At 36.9% G+C, this 21837-nt stretch overlaps 1 protein-coding gene across 4 annotated transcripts in view; it reads left to right on the top strand.

The window, feature by feature from the left end:
* Positions 1 to 21837, top strand: part of LOC125237359 (protein pangolin, isoforms A/H/I/S) — a 257665-nt gene that overhangs the window by 188573 nt on the left and 47255 nt on the right. For all 4 annotated transcript variants that reach the window (XM_048144361.1, XM_048144360.1, XM_048144363.1 and 1 more), the window contains 4 exons: positions 15295 to 15418; positions 16706 to 16802; positions 17844 to 17939; positions 20574 to 20693. In XM_048144361.1, the coding sequence (XP_048000318.1) occupies positions 15295 to 15418; positions 16706 to 16802; positions 17844 to 17939; positions 20574 to 20693 (437 nt within the window). The remainder of the gene's footprint in view (positions 1 to 15294; positions 15419 to 16705; positions 16803 to 17843; positions 17940 to 20573; positions 20694 to 21837) is intronic.

Here is a 21837-nt window from a genome sequence, read left to right as displayed (position 1 = left end):
ATTACCTGTCCTTATTTTAATTACAATATGGTATGTTTTGTTTAGGAATGGCACGATTTATTTTTTAATTTCAATTAATAATGCTTTTATTTCGCGAAAGCAATAGCGAGCACAATTTTAAATTAAAATAAAATGGTAGAATTAAAATGTAATGACACCTGCTTGATCCTTAAAATTATAACAAGAAACTTAAATATTTTTATGAAATGGTTATTATGATCTCAGGGTACCTAGCCAAGGATTATAATCGCTCGTGCTTCGTAAGCGCATCATAGCTCTCACTATCACTCTTCTATAATGGCGCGACAGAGCCAGACTGCGTTTCGACAGCTACGTAGCGTTAACGATTGTCACTGACTACTTGACTAGGCCGGCAGCTGTCAATAGTGAAACTTTATAACGATAGATCAAATATATAATTGTTTCGTAAAAATAGCTGAATCCGCTTCATAAAGTTTTGTTTTTTACCTGTATCTTAATTAAATATTAAGTTCTCGTTTCCATACCAATATAATTGAAATACAAGTGTTTAAAGTATAAGGTGGATAGTGGTTACTCGCAGTTACTAATATCGAATGTGAAGTACGATTAATATTAACATCAAAATATTTACGCAAGGTAAAACTATAGTCCCATTAATTGACATAATAAGTCCCATTTATTGACAACTAGCTTTTGCCCGCAGCTTCGCTCGCGTTAGAAACAGACAAAAAGTACCTTATGTCACTCTCCAGTCTCCATCCCTTCAATTATCTCCACTTAAAAAATCACGTTAATTCGTCGCTCCGTTTTGCCGAACGAATAAACAAACAGACTTTCCCATTTATAAAATTAGTATAAGTATGAATGACAAGATTGAAAGTGGCACCTTAGAGGCGTTTGCATAACTTTAATTACAATTAGGCACCAGTTTTCTGTGATTTTCCTTTACCAGTATTTTCCTAATGCCACCGTTCCCCGATTGCCGCTAAAATGCAAAACAGTATTAAGTCGGCACTTCAAAAGGAAAGCATAATGCTCCAAATGACATTTCCGTAAATTATGGACGGGGGTCGATGAGACCGCCCCGCGTCGGAGGGGTTAACATCGGCCTAACACTAAAACGACCTAAGTCGAATTTAAACACTGATAATTGAAAGGAAGGAGATCGGCCACGCCGAGCGATTTGTATTAAATACGTCTGTCGCTAGTTCTTGAACACACACACACTCGTAGGTGGACGCTCGGTTATTGTGCAATAAATAAATAAAATAAATAAATATTATAGGACATTGTTACACAGATTTACTGAGTCCCACGGTAAGCTCAAGAAGGCTTGTGTTGCAGGTACTCAGACAACGATATATATAATATATAAATACTTATATACATAGAAAACATCCATGACTCAGGAATAAATATCTGTGCTCATCACACAAATAAATGCCCTTACCGGGATTCGAACCCGGGACCGCGGCGTAGCAGGCAGGATCACTACCGACTGCGCCAGACCGGTCGTCAAATACATGAAAAACATACATAACTCAGGAATAAACATCTCTGCTCATCACAACTAACCTAACCGCAAAACTAAAATAAAATAAAAAACTCCCGACCTCGACATAGTGGACGATTTTTATGAAACATGGCTTAGAACACCCCCGACTAACTCAGCTTTCAAACAAAAAAATCTAAATCGAAATCGGTTCATCCGTTCGGGAGCCACGATGCCACACACACAGACAGACATACAGACAAACAGACAGACAGACAGACACGTCAGGTTATCATATACTTGATCGCCAGTGTCCGAGATGTGTCACTGATTTGAGTTACGGCCTTTTATCATTTTGTACGTAACACATATTGAAAATGGCAAAAATTAAAAATATTTTTGTTTTACGTCGTTTTTCTCTTATAAATGATATTTAATGCTTTTATTTCTAGTCAAGAATGTTAAGATGTCAAGTAAACGAATGCCCTGCGGCGTTGCTCGCGGTGGCCGATTAGTATAAAAATGGGGGAATTGGATAATGATGATAAGTGCACCGATTAGGTAATAGAGTAATCTAAGATATCTAATAAAATATGAAACAGTGGCATTTTTCCAAATGCAATTTTACCTAATTGTCTCTATGAGGGTTTTCACAAAAATTGTTTTTTTTTTTCTGGAAATGTTTTTTTTTAAGGAATTGATATATTTTGGAAAACTTTCTTTTTTAAAACCGATGTTCTTCTTAGCTTTTGGCATGTGATGAATACTGATGACCATGAGTTTGAGTCTCATCCGAGGCAGTAATTTGAGAAATTTATTCTCAGCCTAGATGATAAATTGATAATTGACAACCCTGCCTATACAGTACCTACCTATACGTCTATTAATTTCATACATTTTCACTTTAAATGTTAAATAGACTTGTCTGCTTAATAAGCCACTTAAAAAATAGGAAAACTAAATAGTTGATGAACGAATCAACCCCTGCCCTGCGCTATTAACCCTTTGACATGTCACCGTAATTACCCCGTTTTTATGGCGACACTTTGACATATTATACAGTTCCCACAGTAGTATTCTGTAATTAACTGTATTTAAAAACAATAAATAAACTGAAATAAAAACATGCTCGTGTAGGAATTATATTAGACAGTCTAATTTTTTGTGTAGTTTTGAGTAGTTTTATTCTCTTAAATTTTTGTCTAAAACCTGATTAAGTGTGCATTTTTTTTTGTAGGACCGATATCCTATATATTAATCCCTATCGCTGATATCCCTAAAACCCTATATTTAACACCAGATATCAGTTCGGATAATGTTAAAACGTCTCTAAGAGACCCACATTTGTTTATTAAGACGCTGACAACACCCAATGGCCTTGACGCTAGCGTACACTGTCTATTCGTATGGGAGTAAGTGAAAGCGCGATGTCACTAAAAGAGCCCCGGCTAGGTACGAAAAGTACAGAAAAATATTAAAATAAAATAGAAAGATACATTACTTATTTGTGCAATGTTTCGTTAGTGTTTTAGATATGTATATTTTTGCTATTGTAATTTTAATTAAAGACAACCAAATGAATAATTGAACAATATAGAACCGTTTAATGACGAACTCGAGACCAATCTTTGCAATTTTTTTCTATCGAGCCGATTTCATTAAAACGTGTATCGAGTACTCATGTTCGTTGAAATATAATGAATAATAATAACATATAATTGACTTGACTTACTAAAACTAATAGTTTGTCTAAAAAAAACTGCGCAAGTAACATCAATTTTGCGCAATTGGTGTTGTCAGCCCCTTAACAATTTTTTTTACAAACTCTTAAAAAACTGATTTTTGCCCCAAGTGGCACCCAACAATGCTGTCACCGGACCGTATCGTGTGCTTATTTGCCAACGACTTATTATAAAAAAAAAATAGAGTTCCCTCATCAGAATACTCCCTAAGACGATTCCCACTAACCACTCTCCATAATCACACGTCCAGAGGGCTGATCGGCGATTAGAACAATAAAATTGCACCCTGTATAAAACCCATGAATGATGAAAGACAATTTAGTGTTTAGATCGGTTGAAATGTAGCTTTGTTATTATCTGTTTGATTTAAATACTGGTAATTGATAGACAGACGGACAGTGGGTATCTTTATGTATTAATAGGGTAGATTGGTTAGTTTACCTCATACATATTGATCGTTTTACAAAATAACAGGCAAACAATTGCCTATTTTTAAATTCATGCCATACGATTCATCATCCTCCTGCGTTATGCCGGCATTTGCCGCGGCTCATGGGAGCCTGGGGTCCTCTGTGACAACTAATCCCAAGATTTGTCGTAGGCACTAGTTTTACGAAAGCGACTGCCATCTGACCTTCCAACCCAAAGGATAATTAGGCCTTATTGGAATTAGTCCGGTTTCCTCACGATGTTTTCCTTCACCGAAAAGCGACGGGCAAATATCAAATGACATTTCGCACATAAGTTCCGAAAAACTCATCGGTACGAGTCGGGGTTCGAAGTTCGAACCCGCAACCTCTGGATTGAAAGTCGCATGCTCTTACCGCTAGGCCACCAGCTAAATAAATAAATTGTTTTACATATTTGTGTCTTTCAATCAAAGAGGGTTCTTATGCTTCAAGTAATATTTATTTTATAAGTTAGTTTTCATATAATTCTTGGACAGAAATTCGCTATTAAGCATACGCAAAGACCCTTTAGATATGGAACGTGATATTTATACAAAAATAATTATTTTAGGAAAATGCGTCAGGAATTTTGGTGTATGAATGTATGAAGCTTTAAAATAAAAGACATGATACATAAAAAAACTCATGAAAAAACAAAAATAACATTGTCACATGAAACCAACACTCGGAATAAAAGAAATGGTCCCCATCCGGAAATGCCTGGCGCGTCCGACAGGGTCGCACATATAAATTATATGTGGGAGAAAGAGGGACGGCAAAATATGTCTCATCTTGTCCTAATTGGGAAATATGAACGTCTTGCAAGGTGACGTAAGTGTTTTAAAATATGTGCGGTTTTTATGCGGATTACAAAAATCCGTACTTATACTTATACTAATAAGTGGAGATAGGTGAAGGGATGGAGAGTGACATAGCATAGGCTACTTTTTGTCTCTTTCTAACGCGAGCGAAGCTATAATAAAATAAAGTTTCGTAAATATTCTTTGGCAGTTTAAACCACGATATTTGAATAGGTACGAATAAATGTGATGGTAAGATGTCACCATAGCCTAAGGACGCCTGCATCTTAAGTAGTCACATACTCCTTATTGATTTTTATGACAATCATACCTTCATTACCTACGGTCCTCATACTGATTTTTAAAAATAACATTTTTTTTTAATGATGCAAAGATGTGGCCTACGATAGAGTGAGCTCGCCCAGACTCTCAAAAAACTAAAAAATCCCATAATATACGAGACAAAACCTTAAGGATCAAACAAAACAATATATTTAAATCGAACATTTCACATCAACATTAAACCGAACCGCTAAACACCATCGAACACTCGATTCGCACTTAAAATCGATCAAGTCGCAACTCAAATCGATCCATTCGACTCAAATCGATTTTAAGTGCGATTCGATCGATTTTCAGAACGCCATCAAAAACTGAGTGGAATGTTTACGATTCACGGACGAAGACAATCGTCGAAAGAGATTTATATTTAAACTTTACACTTTTACAGTAAATCCGACTTTACTTAAGTATAGGTTTAAAGTAGAGTTTTAAATGATGTGTTGAAGTTTCTGGAAGATTCACGCTATGTGGGGAGCGTGATGTTATTCGCAATGCTTAAAGTGTTACGAGAGTCGACTGCTCTCTTAAACTAATGTAATTTAGTACTTATTAAAAAAATAGACGATATTTTCTCATATCTTCAAAATTAGATATTGTTTCAGTAATATTTCTACATCTGTCGATAACAAAACACTTACGTAATTTTTAAAAAAAACGCTGTTTACATTTTTTTTCTTGTGTAGAAACTTGGATAGGCAAAAGAGGCCACTTTTTTTTAGACCAGTTTTTGAGGGTAACTACAAAACAATCAAGTGTATACAGTGTTTTATAAAATACCAAAGAGGATCAAAGTAAAATATGTAATCACAGTGCATATACTGCTATCTCTCGACGCAAGCCTAAGCTCCACAGCAACTTTTAAACCTCAGTTTCGACAATTTGGCCCATATTCTTAGCTTGATATGTGTTAAAATGTCAAACATTAATATTAGCGCCATCTAGCCGAGCGTCCCCCAAACATGTAACGCCAATAACGCCATCTAGGCCACCGTACCATTTTGTATATGGTTCGTTTCCGTTTCGTTCGTATACGTTTTTTTCGTAGACTGTAGCTGTCTATACGGAGGTACATATGTCTTTGAAAATACTAAAGATGTTTCCTTAGCGGCTGATGTAGAAAAATAAAATATATGTCTGATTTTAAAAATATAAGAAAATACCCTTTGGCGTAGAAGCTAGGTCCATGGGGTCTCCACGCGAACAAGTTGTTCACAGAAATCGCGAAGCGTCTGGTTGAGGTAACAGGGTGGCTAGCCGAATGGCACAATCGCTCACGAAACGCTCACGAAACGAAGCGCTAGTAGATATCTATCTCTATCGCGCTTGCGTATTGGCGCGACAGAGCCAGCGGCGTATCGCTTTCGTTTGGCGTCGGAGAAATGCCATTCGGCTACGGGGCCTGGTGACCGAAGAGCTGGCGACTTCCTCGCACAACGTATCAGCATTGCGATACAGTATCCTTGGTACAATGCCTCAAGGGCCTATTTTAGACATTAGCTAGCTTTTAAGTTTAGTCTTAGTTTCTTATATAATTATGTAAATATGTTCATGTAAATAAAGAGATCCAGAAAATATCGAACGTGGCGCTAGTGTCGCGACTTTTCATATCATATTAAAATTTTACAGTGGTTGCCCCTGACGATGGCCCGTGCAAGTGAACGCAGTATAAAGATACAGAATTCGATGCCCGCGTTGAATAAGAATAAAACGCACTTGAGCGCGTTAGTGGCTCGCAATTAATGCCATCTGTGGACTAATTATTATTAGCATTGGATTAATGTGGACACAAATCACATCCATACTTATATTATTAATGTAAAAGTGTGTGTGTCTGTTTGTTTGTCCGTCTTTCACGGCAAAACGGATTGGCGTGATTGTAGTTGAAGGGATGGACAGTGACATACTAGTTTTTGTCTCTTTCTAACCCCTCACTTCCCGAGAATGGGGGGGGGGGGGGGGGGTGTTCCGAATTTATGTAATTCACGAGTAACCACAAAATTAAAATTTTGAAAAAACCGCCGACCGCGACATAGTGGACCGATTTTCATGAAACATGGCTAAGAACACTCCCGACTAACTCAGCTTTCAAACAAAAAAAACGAAATCAAAATCGGCTCATCCGTTCGGGAGCTACGATGCCACAGACAGACACACACACACAGACAGACAGACAAACAGACAGACAGACAGACACGTCAAACTTATAACACCCCGTCGTTTTTGCGTCGGGGGTTAAAAAACACCATTTTGCAATCCCAGCCCCCATTAAAATACCTATCCCAATATAGTCGCGTATTTAAACTATCTATGCCATCTTGTCACTAAGCCACCCACTATTTTGCTCTCTTTACATTTCATTCCAAGAACACAAAATAGTTCTATCCTTGTCTAACAAACGGTGTAAGAGAGAGAGGCATGCGCGTGAGCAAAGAGGCATCAATCTTAATCGGCTGACGACTGAGTCATTGCATCTATATTATGTTTAAAATCTGGGTTATATTGATAAAAGGATGGCCTGGGTTAGATAGATTTAAAAATAAACTGTTACGCCGTTTCTTGCGTGGGCGACGGTCGCGCGACCGTCGCCGTCGCGTCTCATACTTCCATATCGATAAGGTTTGATTTCGTATGCGTCGCATCGCCGTCGCCCACGCAAGCCACGGCGTTAACTATTTTGCATAAAAATTTAACTACGTAGGTATATCTCTTATCTCTTGTCTATGAAAATGAAAATGAAATAATGAAATAAATGTTTATTCAAAACTAAAACTTAAAACTAAACTTTAACTTCTGCCAAACCAGAGTATGGTTTGTTGGCAGACGAGGCTCCTAATACATTAGGTTCTATATCTACTTATATTATTTACTAGCAATGGCAAACAAGACAGTACAGCACTGTAATATCTTATGTTTTTTTACTTGTTAGCCTGTTGGGTCCCACTGCTGGGCAAAGGCCTCCCTCTCTTTCTTCCATGCGTCTCGGTTTAAGGCAATGTTTGACCTATACAGTGTATAGACACCTATTTTTTTTTAATTTATAGTTTTAAGCTATTTATAACCTATGGGTATTTCATTTCAGAGGGCGCTACGAGTCCTTGTATAGATTACTCATATGAGAGATAATTTCGACCTCAGCAGCTGTGACCTGGGTGGCCGAGCGGAAACAGGCATCTGCCGCGATTGCAGGGTACGCTGGTTCGATTCCAGCCTCACTCAGGCACTGAAGGCCTCGGTCACTTTTTCTTTCATATGTGTTTCTTTTTATTTCATGCCTGAAACAAAACTTTTTTTATGTATATTATTATAACGTGTACAGTAGTAGATAAACTATCTAGACTTTAAAACGGTCGCACTACATACACACACTAGACTCCGTGCTCGTAGGTACTATATAGACGTACACACACTAGACTACGTACATAAATTAGACTTGTAAATAAAGTAAATACGGTGGCGAGTCCAATTTGGCCTGGAGCCGTCAAAAACATAATTGGCGTCCCTTCTCCCTACGCTATTGTAACCGCTTAGCGAGAATACAGCTCAGACTAGCGAGTATAACAACGTTTATAAATAACCAACGAATAACTGGTATTGGTCTAGTACTATATCTTATACCTTTAAACTAGCAATTCTTGACACAAAATCATATAACATTTTTCACTCTAAGAACAAATTAAATTACTTTCATAGAAAATATTTTAACTTGTTATTTTAAGTAGTAACACTACTATTATGTTCTAAACATTAAATAAATGTCATATACAAAGAAAAAGTGACCAAAGCCTCCAGTGCTCCGAGCTGGAAGCACTGGAGGCTTTGGTCACTTTTTCTTTGTATATGACATTTATTTAATGTTTATAACATTTTTAGAATAGAATAGAATATTTTTTATTTAACATCAATTTGGACAAATATAACAAAGGTAAAAACAACACAATCTAGATGTTAAATTGGGAGCCCACTCAGCATATTGCCACGGCATGCCGAAGCGCTGATTTTCAGTGGTCCCGGACTAAATAAACTAAGCTAAGAGCTAAACTAAAATAAGTGACAGCACAAATATCAAACAGATGCGGAATACCGCCACTGTACAAGTAAATTGACAGCAGACATAAGACGTAATATTAACTTAATAACATAAAAAGGACAGTAACATAATAAACAAGCGACAAATTGAACATACAAAGAGGAACAGAAAGTATTAGTTGAGGGCAAGTAATAATACACTCTCATGCTCAAAAACCTCGTATTAAATAAAAAGGCTTTAAAAACTTACAGCCTCCTACCCCGTTTTCCTCCCCCATTGATCTGCATGCGGGGTCGTTGACCTCCCCCCGATATTTGCGTCGCCACCCCTCCAGGATTTCAAGGATTAGATTTTGAAGAAAATCGCTATAAGTGTATTATTTTTTTAAAGGATCTTTCTTTGTGTTTTAATGATGCTGTGTATCTGATTTGTGGAGTATCGAGGTATGTTTAGAATTAGATTTGGAAGGCTTAGTTTGCGTTTTTAAGACGATTTCAAAAATAATATACACACAGTAAAAAATAACTTTGATGAATATTACTGGAATTTTACCTTTTCTGTTGGGAATTGTTTTTGAATGAATGCTGAAATTTATATCTTTTTTATTTGGTCTTTCAGAGTATATTTATTATTTATTTTACTGTTGACACTGGGGCAAGTCATTGTCAAATTTAATAAGGAATAATATGCTATGCACATTTTATATAAAATATTCGGATATAGTATGTTGAATTGGATTAAAGCAATATATACTTATAGTGCTTTAAAATCTTTGAATTCTGAAATACAGGGAAGGGTCAGGGTTCGATTTCGGCTATAAATCATAATTATGTGGCGTCTTATTTTAATATATTTACTTGCAGAAAATTAAATGTACTCACGAAACATGTAATTTTTCGTTTTTTAAACATATTTAGACCATCATTATCTTATTCCATACTTAATAGCGTACGTATCAAAATATAACAATGTCTTTGCACTGTATCCAAATGCAACTGAACAAAGAAATCCTCTCGAGCAGAAACCCACTGGGTCGCCTAATGGAGTATGAACCCGTCTAAAATCCATTTCCATACATACATACATACAGAAATGATTTCCCTCGTTAGTAGGTTCCGGAGCGCGTCCGGTTCGAAGGACCGATTCCGGATATGGGTAAGAAATTGCGACGGAGGGTAGTATGGTTTTTGTAAGGGTTAAGGATTTGTAGGAATTGTGTATGTTTAACTAGCTGTGCATGCGAATCTACATGGCATTTAGTTTTTGTCATTTTCGCAAGCCTATTCAGAGACTGTTTATAAAATAGGCTGTAGTTATTACCTCAGGGACGAATATTTCTATATAGGTCGAATTTATAAAAAAGTGGCGTAGTTGTGTAGTGGTAAGAGACAAATAGAGTTGTAATATTTTGTAAGGCAGATTATCTCTATTTATTATTAAAACGCGCGTTAATACCTAGCGCGTCTCTATCACCAGCTTGAGAAAAAAACCCTCAGAATTAATAAATAAAATTCAGCTCCGAAAACCACGCCATCTTTTTTTCATCTGCAAAGATATCAATATCGTCAACCTGCGAAAAAAAAATTTTTTTTTTTTTTCAATATTATATACATACAATGTATATTTTTTTGTTATTATCCATAAGTTTCAATATGTAAATAAAAGCCGGTTGCTAACGACCTATAAATGAATGATTGTATAACTATTAAACAAATACATTAACACATTCGTGACACGTATGTTATAGCATACGCGTAGTCATTTGTTTCCTTTGGTCTATGACAGATGGCGTCACTAGCTCTCCGTGAACGTGTTAAGATAACACCGTTAAGAAAGGTTACAAAGTCATACAACTTCGACTAACAACAATTATATTATAAAACAGTAAATAATTAAGCAATATTATATAAACATAGTGATAACAATTAACAACTGTGACTTGGTTACTGTTCTCTTAATTAATTGTTTAGACTTGGAATGACATAATTACTCTATAGCGACTTCAAAATATTATCTACATAGTTATCTTTATGATGAATAACAAAAACAGAACAATTAAAAATCAAAACATCATTATTACCACTAAATTTTAACACTTAGCAACAAATTATACTTATCGTCACTACTTTTAAAAAATCTCGTATCTCACGCTGTTCCTCAAAGTTAAAACGAAGTAAGTCTATATGCATTCCATACATACTTACTACAATTTTCTTTTCATTGACAGACGAAGATACAAGTTTTTTTTAAAGTAGTGACGTTATATATTACTTTAAATAGGTGCTCGATGTTATGAACTAGCATGACAAATACGAACGATTCCGGAAAAATACGAAGGGAGTTCTTTTCCCATTACATCTGTACTCATCCATACTAATATTATAAATGGGAAAGTGTGTGTGTCTGTTTGTTTGTCCGTCTTTCACGGCAAAACGGAACGAATTGACGTGATTTTTTAAGTCGAGATAGTTTAAGGGATGGTGAGTGAGTGACATAGGCTACTTTTTGTCTCTTTCTAACTCGAGCGAAGCCGCGGGCAAAAGCTAGTAATTAATTTCATGGCAGAACATGATTTTACTCGTTAAAAATAGAATAAAAAAACTAAGACAGCCGAAAATAACATAACTTTTGATACTCAAGAAATATAGGTAAATGAGATAATACGTGATAAATATTTATAAATCTAATGAAAAACTGATTATATAAATAAAAATAAATAAATAAAATAAATATTGGGGACACCTTACACAGATCAACTTAGCCCCAAACTAAGCAAAGCTTGTACTATGGGTGCTAAGCGACGATATACATACTTAAATAGATATATACATACTTATATACATAGAAAACATCCATGACTCAGGAACAAATATATGTGCTCATCACACAAATAAATGCCTTTACCGGGATTCGAACCCAGGACCGCGGCTTAGCAGGCAGGGTCACTACCGCCAGACCGGTCGTCTAAATCTATTATCTAAATGTTACCTATATTTCTAACTTTTTTTTTATCGATATTATTTTTATTGGACATAAAACAGATGCAGTGTCTATTAAATCAACATAGTTGTTTGTATAGCCGTCATACTGGTCTTAAAAATTCACGATAACATTTCCTTCAAAAACTACCATCAAATCATAACCAAACCCAATCTTAAACAATCAGTTTCTTCACAACCCCAAAAAGAACGCGCAAGGTCGCCCCTCCCGTCGTCATGGCAACCGGGCTCCTCCACGCCCACTACCCTAAGACCGCCCCGCGCCCCCATTGGCCAAAGGGGTTGTGTGTGTGCAAGATTTCCAAATGTGTGTGTTTGTGATTGTGTGCTAAGCCCGGATGGCAATTTTCTTGGATGCTGGCGTATGACGGATAAGTTATTTTCACTTACCTGTCCAATTCTGTTACTAGTGTTGTGTTTTTATTTGACGAAATAGGGAACATTCCCAGAAGTAGGGACTAAAATTATTTACTTGCTTTTATTTTGTAAACATCTGAGCCTGAAAGCTGTACACTACAGATTTGATTACGTTATTTTTACCGCGAATCGAATCTTTTATGCGAAAAAAGTTCGTAAATCTTTATATCTATTTCGTGAATAGTCAGTCATATTTTTTATACCACGGTAACTGAATGAAAAAAAAGACAATTTAGGTACTTAACACTTTTCTCCATAAGGGAAAGCTAAAACTGTAAAGTCAGTTTGGAATAAATTCCATCTACTTACGTTAATGTTTCGAAAATTCTCCACATATCATAGTTAAACTACACACAGGTACATTCGTGTTCACAAATTGAATTGAGCGGGAGAAATTACAAACATTTGTACGTCACGCGCAGAAAAGCCCATTTTCTCGAGCCCCGGGCTCGAGTTCGGGTTAGGCTCTAAATGGTAAAGGGGTAGGGTTACCATGGTTTTGTCTTATTTTGTTTGGTTGTTTTTTTTTAATGCTGATTAATGTCATACATGAGGTTAGCTGGCAGAAATCGCTTAAAGTGATAAGTTCGCCTTTGTACTGTCTATCCTGTCTCATATTTATGTTTTATGTTTTTTTGCAATAAAGTTTACATACATACATGATGTTGATGAGTCCACATCTTTTACAGCATAAAGCATAATTGTTTTATCTGAGGTCCAATTTTAAAAATATTCTTGCAGCGAAATTGTACATTTCTCAGTTTATCCACGTGTTATAAGATCGTAAGTCCCGGCGTACTTGTACAACTATAAAATAAATTCTAGTTGTCATTGTTGTCAACTCTCATAGAAATAAAAAAGGATACCAAATTCGAAATCGGTCTGGGAAAAAAATTAGTCTGGGTCTTACGGTAAAATGATGGCATATTCTTATTCATTCACTTGTTCTGGGTGTTCTTCAAGCGAAAGTGTTGACTTGCCTGCATACTATCGTTAATTATCTACGAGTCTGTGCGAAAATAGAGAAGTCATTGAATATACGGAAAACAATACATTCTATGACTCTCTTCCTGCACAGACTTCAATGTATTTGCATAGTGAGCTACGTCTGTTCAGTGCCACAAAAACAGCATGAAAACTCCCACAGCATTAAAAAAAAAAAGTCTTGTCCACAAAAAAACAAAAACCTTGTCACCCCACCGTACATGTTGTTAGGAGCCACTCGCAAATCTCGGCTAGCAACATTCTCGTTAACAAGCTATTCAATTTTCAAGTATCAGTCGATGGACCGCCGTCCAATTAGAGAGGTTGTCGCGGTGACGTCACGCTTTCATTCGATTTATAACTACCCTCTTCACGCTCAAGTCCACCTGTAAGCTGAAAAGGTGGAATGCAAGTTTTAACGAGCTTAGCTAATTCAATGATGTTCATACATTAAGTTGTACTTAAAATATGACAAAGTCACTTGTCACCTTAATTGCGTAATTTTTTGCTCTTAACATGGAATGTGCTAACACTTAAGAAGTCAAGAATTTTTTATAGTATAAATCGTGGTAAATAAAATTGTTTTTATGCAATGAGGATCAGGACCTTTTCGCTATGGAAAAACACATAATTATGGTTACTAAAATCATGGTCAACCTACCCACAAATCCCACAATCTACATGCGTCTCAATAATGTAATGAGTGTAATGACAAAATAATTTCTTCATAATTCTATTTGTTTTTTATTTTTACATTTTTGATTTATTGCCTTTTTCAGGGAAATTACGTATATCGTATATCCATTTGGTATGTACGACGTATGTGCCAATAGAATGTCTACTTTAGTACTCTGATTCAAGATTTATATTTGATTACTTTTTCGGAGAGATGTGACTTTTTTTAACGTACTAGAGCATAATTGGAATTTTTTTTTTTGAGAAAACTGTGCTAAAGGCAAAGTTATAGAAAAGTGTTAATTCACTTTTCTATTATTAAATAACACGAGCTACAAACTCACGGTTATATTATAAGATTGAAATGAAAGAAAGTCCATTCAAATTGAAATCCTAATTGCTTGTTTTAATTTTTAAAGTATAACGGCCTCCGAACAAAGCGCGCTTTTGTCTCTGCCATAGACAAATCTTATTATGGAAATATTTTCAAATTAAGAACTCGCTCCCGCATTATGCGTCGACTGTCATCATTGTCTATGCCCTTTTTGTTTCGTCCTCGCATGTCGTTTTTCGACCACCGTTCGGGCTTTTTAGTTTTTTTCTGCCCCGCGCGTGAATAGCTTCTTTGTGCGTTTTATTATTAATTAGTGGGTTCTTTGTTTCTGGCAATTATTGTCTTAATAAGCAGTTCCTGCTCTTCAAAATTTAAAAAAGGAGCGGTTATGAATTTTTTGTCGCGGCGTGTCGTTTTTCTCGCATAATGGAGTGTTGGAAAGAAGTTTCCCGTTTAATTAGAGGTGCGACAGTGGATGGCACTTGCGCCGCCATTTTGCATAATTGGGCGGGAGGCAGACGGATGGGTCCCGCCAATTTGTGGCTAATGACATGTCTTGGAGCGTTATTGAAAGCGCTGTTTTTATCACCTTATACATATTTAGAGGATTTTATGCCGTTAGCGACAGAAAGTTTTGTGTAACTGTAAATTGGAGGTTTTTTGAAACTTTTATGTTTTTGTAGTAATCTGTTTGGCTGACTTTATTTAATGAAAGTTGAATGACAACCTTTACAAATGGGTTTTTTAAAGAAGTTGTTACCTTCCGGTCTTGATATATTAACGATTATTTTCTATTAAGTAGACATGTTTATACACACATACGATAGAGGTTTGTTTTCTTCCATCTCTGCATCAATCTTTAGTGAAAGGTGTTACTGATATACTAGTAGGTACCTTAAGTAGGAGATTTGCTTGTATATTTTGCTGTCAAAACATCCTAATGGCATGCTGCAAAGTGAAATCTTCTGCATAGAAACTACACAAATACAGTTACACCCTTTGTTTTATGTGAATTATAACATGACAATAATGTTTGTCTCCTTTGTTGCAGGCGGGCAAGATGGGCCTTCCAGCCGGGGGCAGTTTATCCCTATTTTGCCCCGGGGGCGACCTGGGCCAACCTCCCCCTGCCCACATGGGCATTCCTCCGCCTTACCAGCTAGACTCCAAACTTGGTAGGTACCAAATATTCAGTAAATAATTAAAATCACACTGCCCATTTGTGGTGCGAATTCGCACGCGTTACATTGCGGACTGTTCACGTTACATACAATTCAGGCACTTCCATCAAATACCGCAATGTTTTGTAACTCGAACTCGAATGCAACCTCTACGCGACGTGTACATAAATGGGCCCCACCTAATTCATATCATAAATAACCCTGTTTTGTCTCTTTCTAATAAACAGAATTGTAAAAATGTTAATTTTGATTTTAGACAAACGTGGGACGTATTATAACGTCATAGTTCCCAATCCAACCGACTGCGCCAATATACCTTTAATCAATATTTGTGTTAGTTATAACTTGCTTGTATGTATGTACCCATTCTGTTAGTGGAATAGAATAAATTGTTATTGTTATATAAACATAATTTCTATTAAAGATAAAGATAAAAAGATAAAAATTCATTTATTCAAGTAGGATCAAATGGACCGCTTTTGCATCGTCAATATCTACATTATATCTCAAACATGCACAATTACAATACAGAATAATTATATTATTGTATATAAGGAAAGTTGTCAAACAGGAATTGAATTACTGAACAGGTACTAAACTAAAGCTAACTAAGAATTAAACCATGCGCGTAAAGTGCCTACCTATTGGTATTTATGTCATTTCATAATAATAATAATAAGTAGAAAAATAATTAGATTTCATGCAATATCAAAATATTTACAAATTATACATGTACCTAGAAAATCAGCAAATTTGCATCGTCAAACAAAATATATAATACAATCAACAATTAATAAGAAAATACAACATTTTAATAAAAGGTAACTTAAAATAAATATTTACAAATAAACTAACTATTAAACCCCGCTCCTTATCGTTTCTGGTGCAAAAGTACCCATAATACTTATGGCGTTACCCCTTTGGATGGTTATGGATAACTTTTGCACCAAAATAATTGTTATTTAGGTTTAAATTTACTATACAGCCAGTTTATGAAAATAGTTAGAATAATAATTGTGCCAAAGTGTAGTCAAAGGACTTTGTCGCTTTCTATATGTACTTAAAGACGAGATTGGCTGGTACGAGTATCTTTATACGCCTAACGTGTCAAAGTATGCAGCGTGCTAGCAACATGTCATTACAATATCAATTTAGGAATACAGCCCTTAAGTCATAACTTGTATGTATTTAAACAATGCTCTTCAATAAAAACATCATTATTTCATCTTCCAATACCTAAAACTAAAAACTCTGATTAATAATTTGTCAACCCTTTCACAGCGGCAGGTCTGGCGCGGACACCGATGTACCCCTTCCCGGGGGGCACCTACCCTTACCCCATGCTCAGTCCGGAAATGTCACAAGTGGCGGCCTCGTGGTGAGTACACTTTACAATACTCTGTTCAATTACAAATAGTGCATCAGTGAGTTGTAGACCTTAAGTGCGTTTTCACATTATCGGATGTCGGACTGATATCCCATATATTTACGCTGACATCTTTGATTTTTTCGTTTGAAATCCTTCCTACTTCCGATATCGGATCAGATAATGTCAAAATGCACTAACGGTAAAACACTTATGTAGTTCTTCAATGAATTATCACAATCAATTCAATCGTGACTAGAAGGTGCCGACTGTGCCTAGACACAGGGTTGCATCCACCACAGTTGACAGACACATTAACGTTTAATACGCAGCAGAAGTCTATGGAAATTCCATGCCAAAATGTTTGTGGACGCTAAATTTGACCCATAGCCTCATCTCAGCATGTTAAGACCCGATGGTCTTAGACACTGGTCCCAAAAGCGAGTAAACTATGAACTATCGGCGATAGAAACGGACTAAACCGGTCCGGTAAACGGTAAACCGGTTTGACGACCGGTCTGGCGCAGTCGGTAGTGACCCTGCCTGCTGCGCCGCGGTCCCGGGTTCGAATCCCGGTAAAGGCATTTATTTTTGTGATGAGCTCAGATATTTGTTCCTGAGTCATGGATGTTTTCTACGTATACAAGTATTTATAAATATTATATTTATCGTTGTCTGAGTACCCACAACACAAGCCTTCTTGAGCTTACCGTGGGCCTCAGTCAATCTGTGTAAGAATGTCCTATAATATTTATTTATTTATTATTTAAACATAGTCGCTCCCGTGTCAGCTCGTGTCGCTCTCTCTTTTATTTACACGGAAGCGACTGTCGCCGACAGCTTATCGCTTGCACCATACGCCAGTGCTGTCCACAACAACATGCTGAGATGTCTATAAATAGTTCTAGGCACCTCCTTATTTTGCTTTTTTAAAGGTGTCTCTCTCTTGGCCGGTTTTTCTTATGTATTTTTCTTCGTTTACCTACATATAACACTTTTGTACTTACTATCTATGCACACTTTCGGGTATACTAATGAATACATTTTGCCCAGGCATACCCCGAGCATGTACCCCATCTCCTCGGCAGCCAGCAGTTTCCGAAGTCCGTACCCCACGTCGCTGCCGATCTCCACATCTAGTCTATCGAGGTGAGCTTCGAGAATCTACCATTTTTAGGGCATGTCCAGAGCAGGGCCCATTCGTTGACAGTACATCGACAGCCCGACATACCCGTATATGTAATGTATGTTCAGTGACAGCACGTAGCGTAGCACTGTCAGCGAAAGGGTTAAATGCTAGATGGAAAAATACACCGCTTAAGTTAAAAAGGACTAGCGATCGTTTAGAACACCTGACAAATCATTTTTAAAAGCAAACCACTCATACTGAAGCTTGTGAATTCGTCTGTCCCCTTAAATCGTATAGTAACGTATTATATAGTTAAAACGTTCAATGGAAATGTCACTCGAGTCTCAAATCAACTGAAGACTTTATTCGTGAACCCCGAGTTTTAGAAAGAACCTTAATCACACTAGGATAAGCGGTATATTAAGAAAACTATGTATCTATACACGCTAGGAATTAAACCATTCAATTGGCACAACCGCTTATAAAAACCTAGCAACTTCAAGATTTAAAGCATTCCGTTTTGGTAACTTACCATAAATCCAATCAAGGAAAAACATAATCTAGTAAATCGTCCATTATGCTCCTATTTCAATATCTTTTAAACAAATAATCGTAAATCTACTTCATTAGAATTCCGTAACTCGTAACGGTATATATGTCATAGCCATAATTATAAACTTAGTATAAGCTTCTTATCTGTATTTCCCAACGCCACATAAGGTCTCACAGAAGTATTATGACTACTGATAGTACTGATAGCCTCTAACATATACTTGTAACTTAAAAACCGCCTTTAACGTTTAGAGCATGTGACCCTATCAGTTCTAGTGAATGCCATTTGGTCTACAGAATTCACCTTATATATTATATATAAGTTCTAAACTGGCTGAGAGTTAAAAGCTGATTTAGATTCTAATGTTTTCCTGTTCCCGACAGTTGATTAGATGCAGAGAAACAAAATATACTCCATGTTAGATGCACTTTAAGAGCGTGGGGAAAACATACCTCCTTTCTTTGAAACTTGTTTAATCTCCTGATGACTGGTTTCGTATTTAGTTCTATTAACATTTGACTATTCATCAATTTGACAGTCGTCAGGAAGTTAGTCTCCTTTACTTCCCCTTCCCTTCGGCCTCCAAATAGGGGAGAGGCCTATGGCTATACACGATCAACTCTCGGGAACAGGCTAGTGTGTATCTTGTGTATATCTGACTGGGTCATAGGCCTCTCCCAAGGTACACCACCGCGGGGGCCCGCCCTCCGTCGCCGGTGTCCCCCCTCGCCGGGTCCGGCTGGCCGGAGGGACTGCCCCACTGCGCGTTCCTGTATGTCATTCTCGTTGTTGGCTTACAGCCCAGGAGATTTCAAAAAGGCCTTCGGGTGAAATTGTAAAATGGACATTAAGTCTTTTCCCCTCTCTCTAAAATCTGAAAGCCCTTTTGAAGACTCACTGTACGTAGCTTGGTAGCCTGTCTGATTTTCTAAGATTACGTTTGCAGGCTTACAATGGCGCATTCGATCTTAGAAGAGCCGGTAGCCGATATCAAGAGTATTTTTTGTTAGAATTTGATTTCTTTTGTTAGAGCCATTGAGCTGCCCTAATCATGTGATGTTGTTGAATTAAAGGATTAAAATGAACTCATATGCAATTATTGATAAGCAGATGTGAGTCATATCATAAGAGACTGTTTCAGAGGTGAGACAATAGTTCAGTAAGAAATCTTTTCCACTTTTTGAGATTATCACCTTTTTAAACATCAGAGTACGGCAGCTTAAATAGATTTCATTTTGATACTAAATCCGCTTTTTATTTATTATTGTGTTTTTTTATTAAGATGACAGATATCAAGATAATCTTCTATAAATTCCGTTGATTTATTTAACTAGCGAACTTACATAATAAGATCCATGATATGTGGTGCTACTTAGAGCTTTTTAGCTGAAGCATATAGGACATATAAGAATTTGGCATCGAGTCTGTTCTTGCGCCGTTCAGGACGATTTAAGCACTGTTCCAATTCGAGCCAATCGGAGTCTGCAAGTTATCACTTTAGTCCCAATTTGTATCTGTTTCCTTGCGGTCTGGTTTATATAGAAGTTATTTCTGCAAACTCGGAGCATTACTTAGGTGACTTATATGCAAAATGTCACGTATATTGAAGTTGTTAGTTTAGTTTACCAAAGATTTATAAAGCTCGGAGTTATTTTTTAATTAATTTATGCGATATCAATTATAATACTCCGATTGGTTCTTAAGGACTCTTTTATATACATATAACAGAGCCTAAATCGGACTTGATTCAAGCAGACTTGACAAAGTGAAACTGCTTAAAAAATTTATAGCAAGCATTTTAGATTAATTTGTTTTGAAATTATAAAAAGATGAATACGAAAATCCAAGGTTGATACCTATTGCTTCTTTGCCAGCCTTGAACTCCCGTCAAAGATGTGATACAGCTTGCATCGTCAATTATTTTTATTACATATAAGGTATATTTTAGCGATTATGTTTTAAACAGTGCTTATCTTATTTTACAAATTATGGACTATTGAACGTTTAGAATGTTTTTGTTTTTCCTTTTTTACAACCAATTCTTTAACATCTGGTGTTGCCAATGTCATCCTACCTATTTAATTGATTTTTGCATCCGCAGTGAACTGTACCGGTTTTCGCCGACGCTGGGCGGAGGCCTAGGCCTCGGTCTGGGCCCCGCGCTTGTACCCCCGCCTCCCTCCAAGGCTGACCTCGAGTCCCACCACGCGAGATACGCGAGGTAAGTTGTATGGCAACTGACTTTCACGAATGTTCATTATTCATGGCAGTTAACCGCTCTACGAGGTATCGGGACGCCAGGATCACTCAAATTTTCCTCTGGCCCGCGGTCTATGTGGTGCGTTTATGAAATCATATTCGATTACATGATACGTCATCACGTCGTCGTACGCATAATCGACGACCGGTCTGGCTCACTCGGTAGTGACCCTGCCTGCTGAGCCGCGGTCCCAGGTTCGAATCCCGGTAAGAGCATTTATTTGAGTGATGAGACTGATGAGCACAGATATTTGTTCCTTAGTCATGGATGTTTTCTATGTATATAAGTAAAAATTCCTAAGTTTCCTCAAAGACACAAATTTTGTTGTTTTTTAGATTTCTGACTAATCTGCTTCTGTCTGTGCAACGTACGAATGTCATGGTACTCGTATTTCAGTCAGTCTCAGTACAAGAAGTACTGAAATTGACTGAACTAGCATGAGAAATACGAACGTTTACGGAAAAATACGAAGGAAAAGCTTTTCGCACTACTACAACTTTCGATATATGCCTGTACGTGGGAGCTAGAAAAGAATAATTCTTTCTCGCTCCCACTTACAAGATAGTAATTGGATGACTTTGGTGCGGCAGGGTCCTCGTACGGTCACGGTCATGTGTTAGCACTATAATAACACTCCCAATTTAATTGTAGATGTTAAAAACAAATCAATAGCATAAGTAGAACAGTTCTTAAGATATTTAGAAATGTGACAGACAGACAGACGGACAGAATCGCATCAAAAGGGTTCCTGCTGTACCCGGTTACTTCAGATGCTTAATAGGTAACCAACCTTGAAAAAAATATCTCTGGCATGTTCGACGGCACATTGCTGGTTTTGTTCGTTTCATAGGGATACCATACTTTAGTTTGACACGTACATTGCTACTGCCAAAATTTGGGCTGACAGGCTATAGTAATTAATTATTATAACCAAGTACCAACGACTTTGTAAAAATCCCAACTTCGAGCGAAATCATTTTTCTCTGGCAACATTTTTTATATGCATGTGTGCGTGGGGTGAGCGTAAAAACAGTAAGTGCGTTCCACGCACACATCGATCGGGTTTTGGTCACTGCTGACCGATGAGTTGTATGGAACCAGTATT

This window comes from Leguminivora glycinivorella, chromosome 21 (genome assembly GCF_023078275.1).
Source record: "Leguminivora glycinivorella isolate SPB_JAAS2020 chromosome 21, LegGlyc_1.1, whole genome shotgun sequence".
NCBI lineage: Eukaryota > Metazoa > Arthropoda > Insecta > Lepidoptera > Tortricidae > Leguminivora > Leguminivora glycinivorella.
This window is presented reverse-complemented; position numbering and strand designations above follow the sequence as displayed.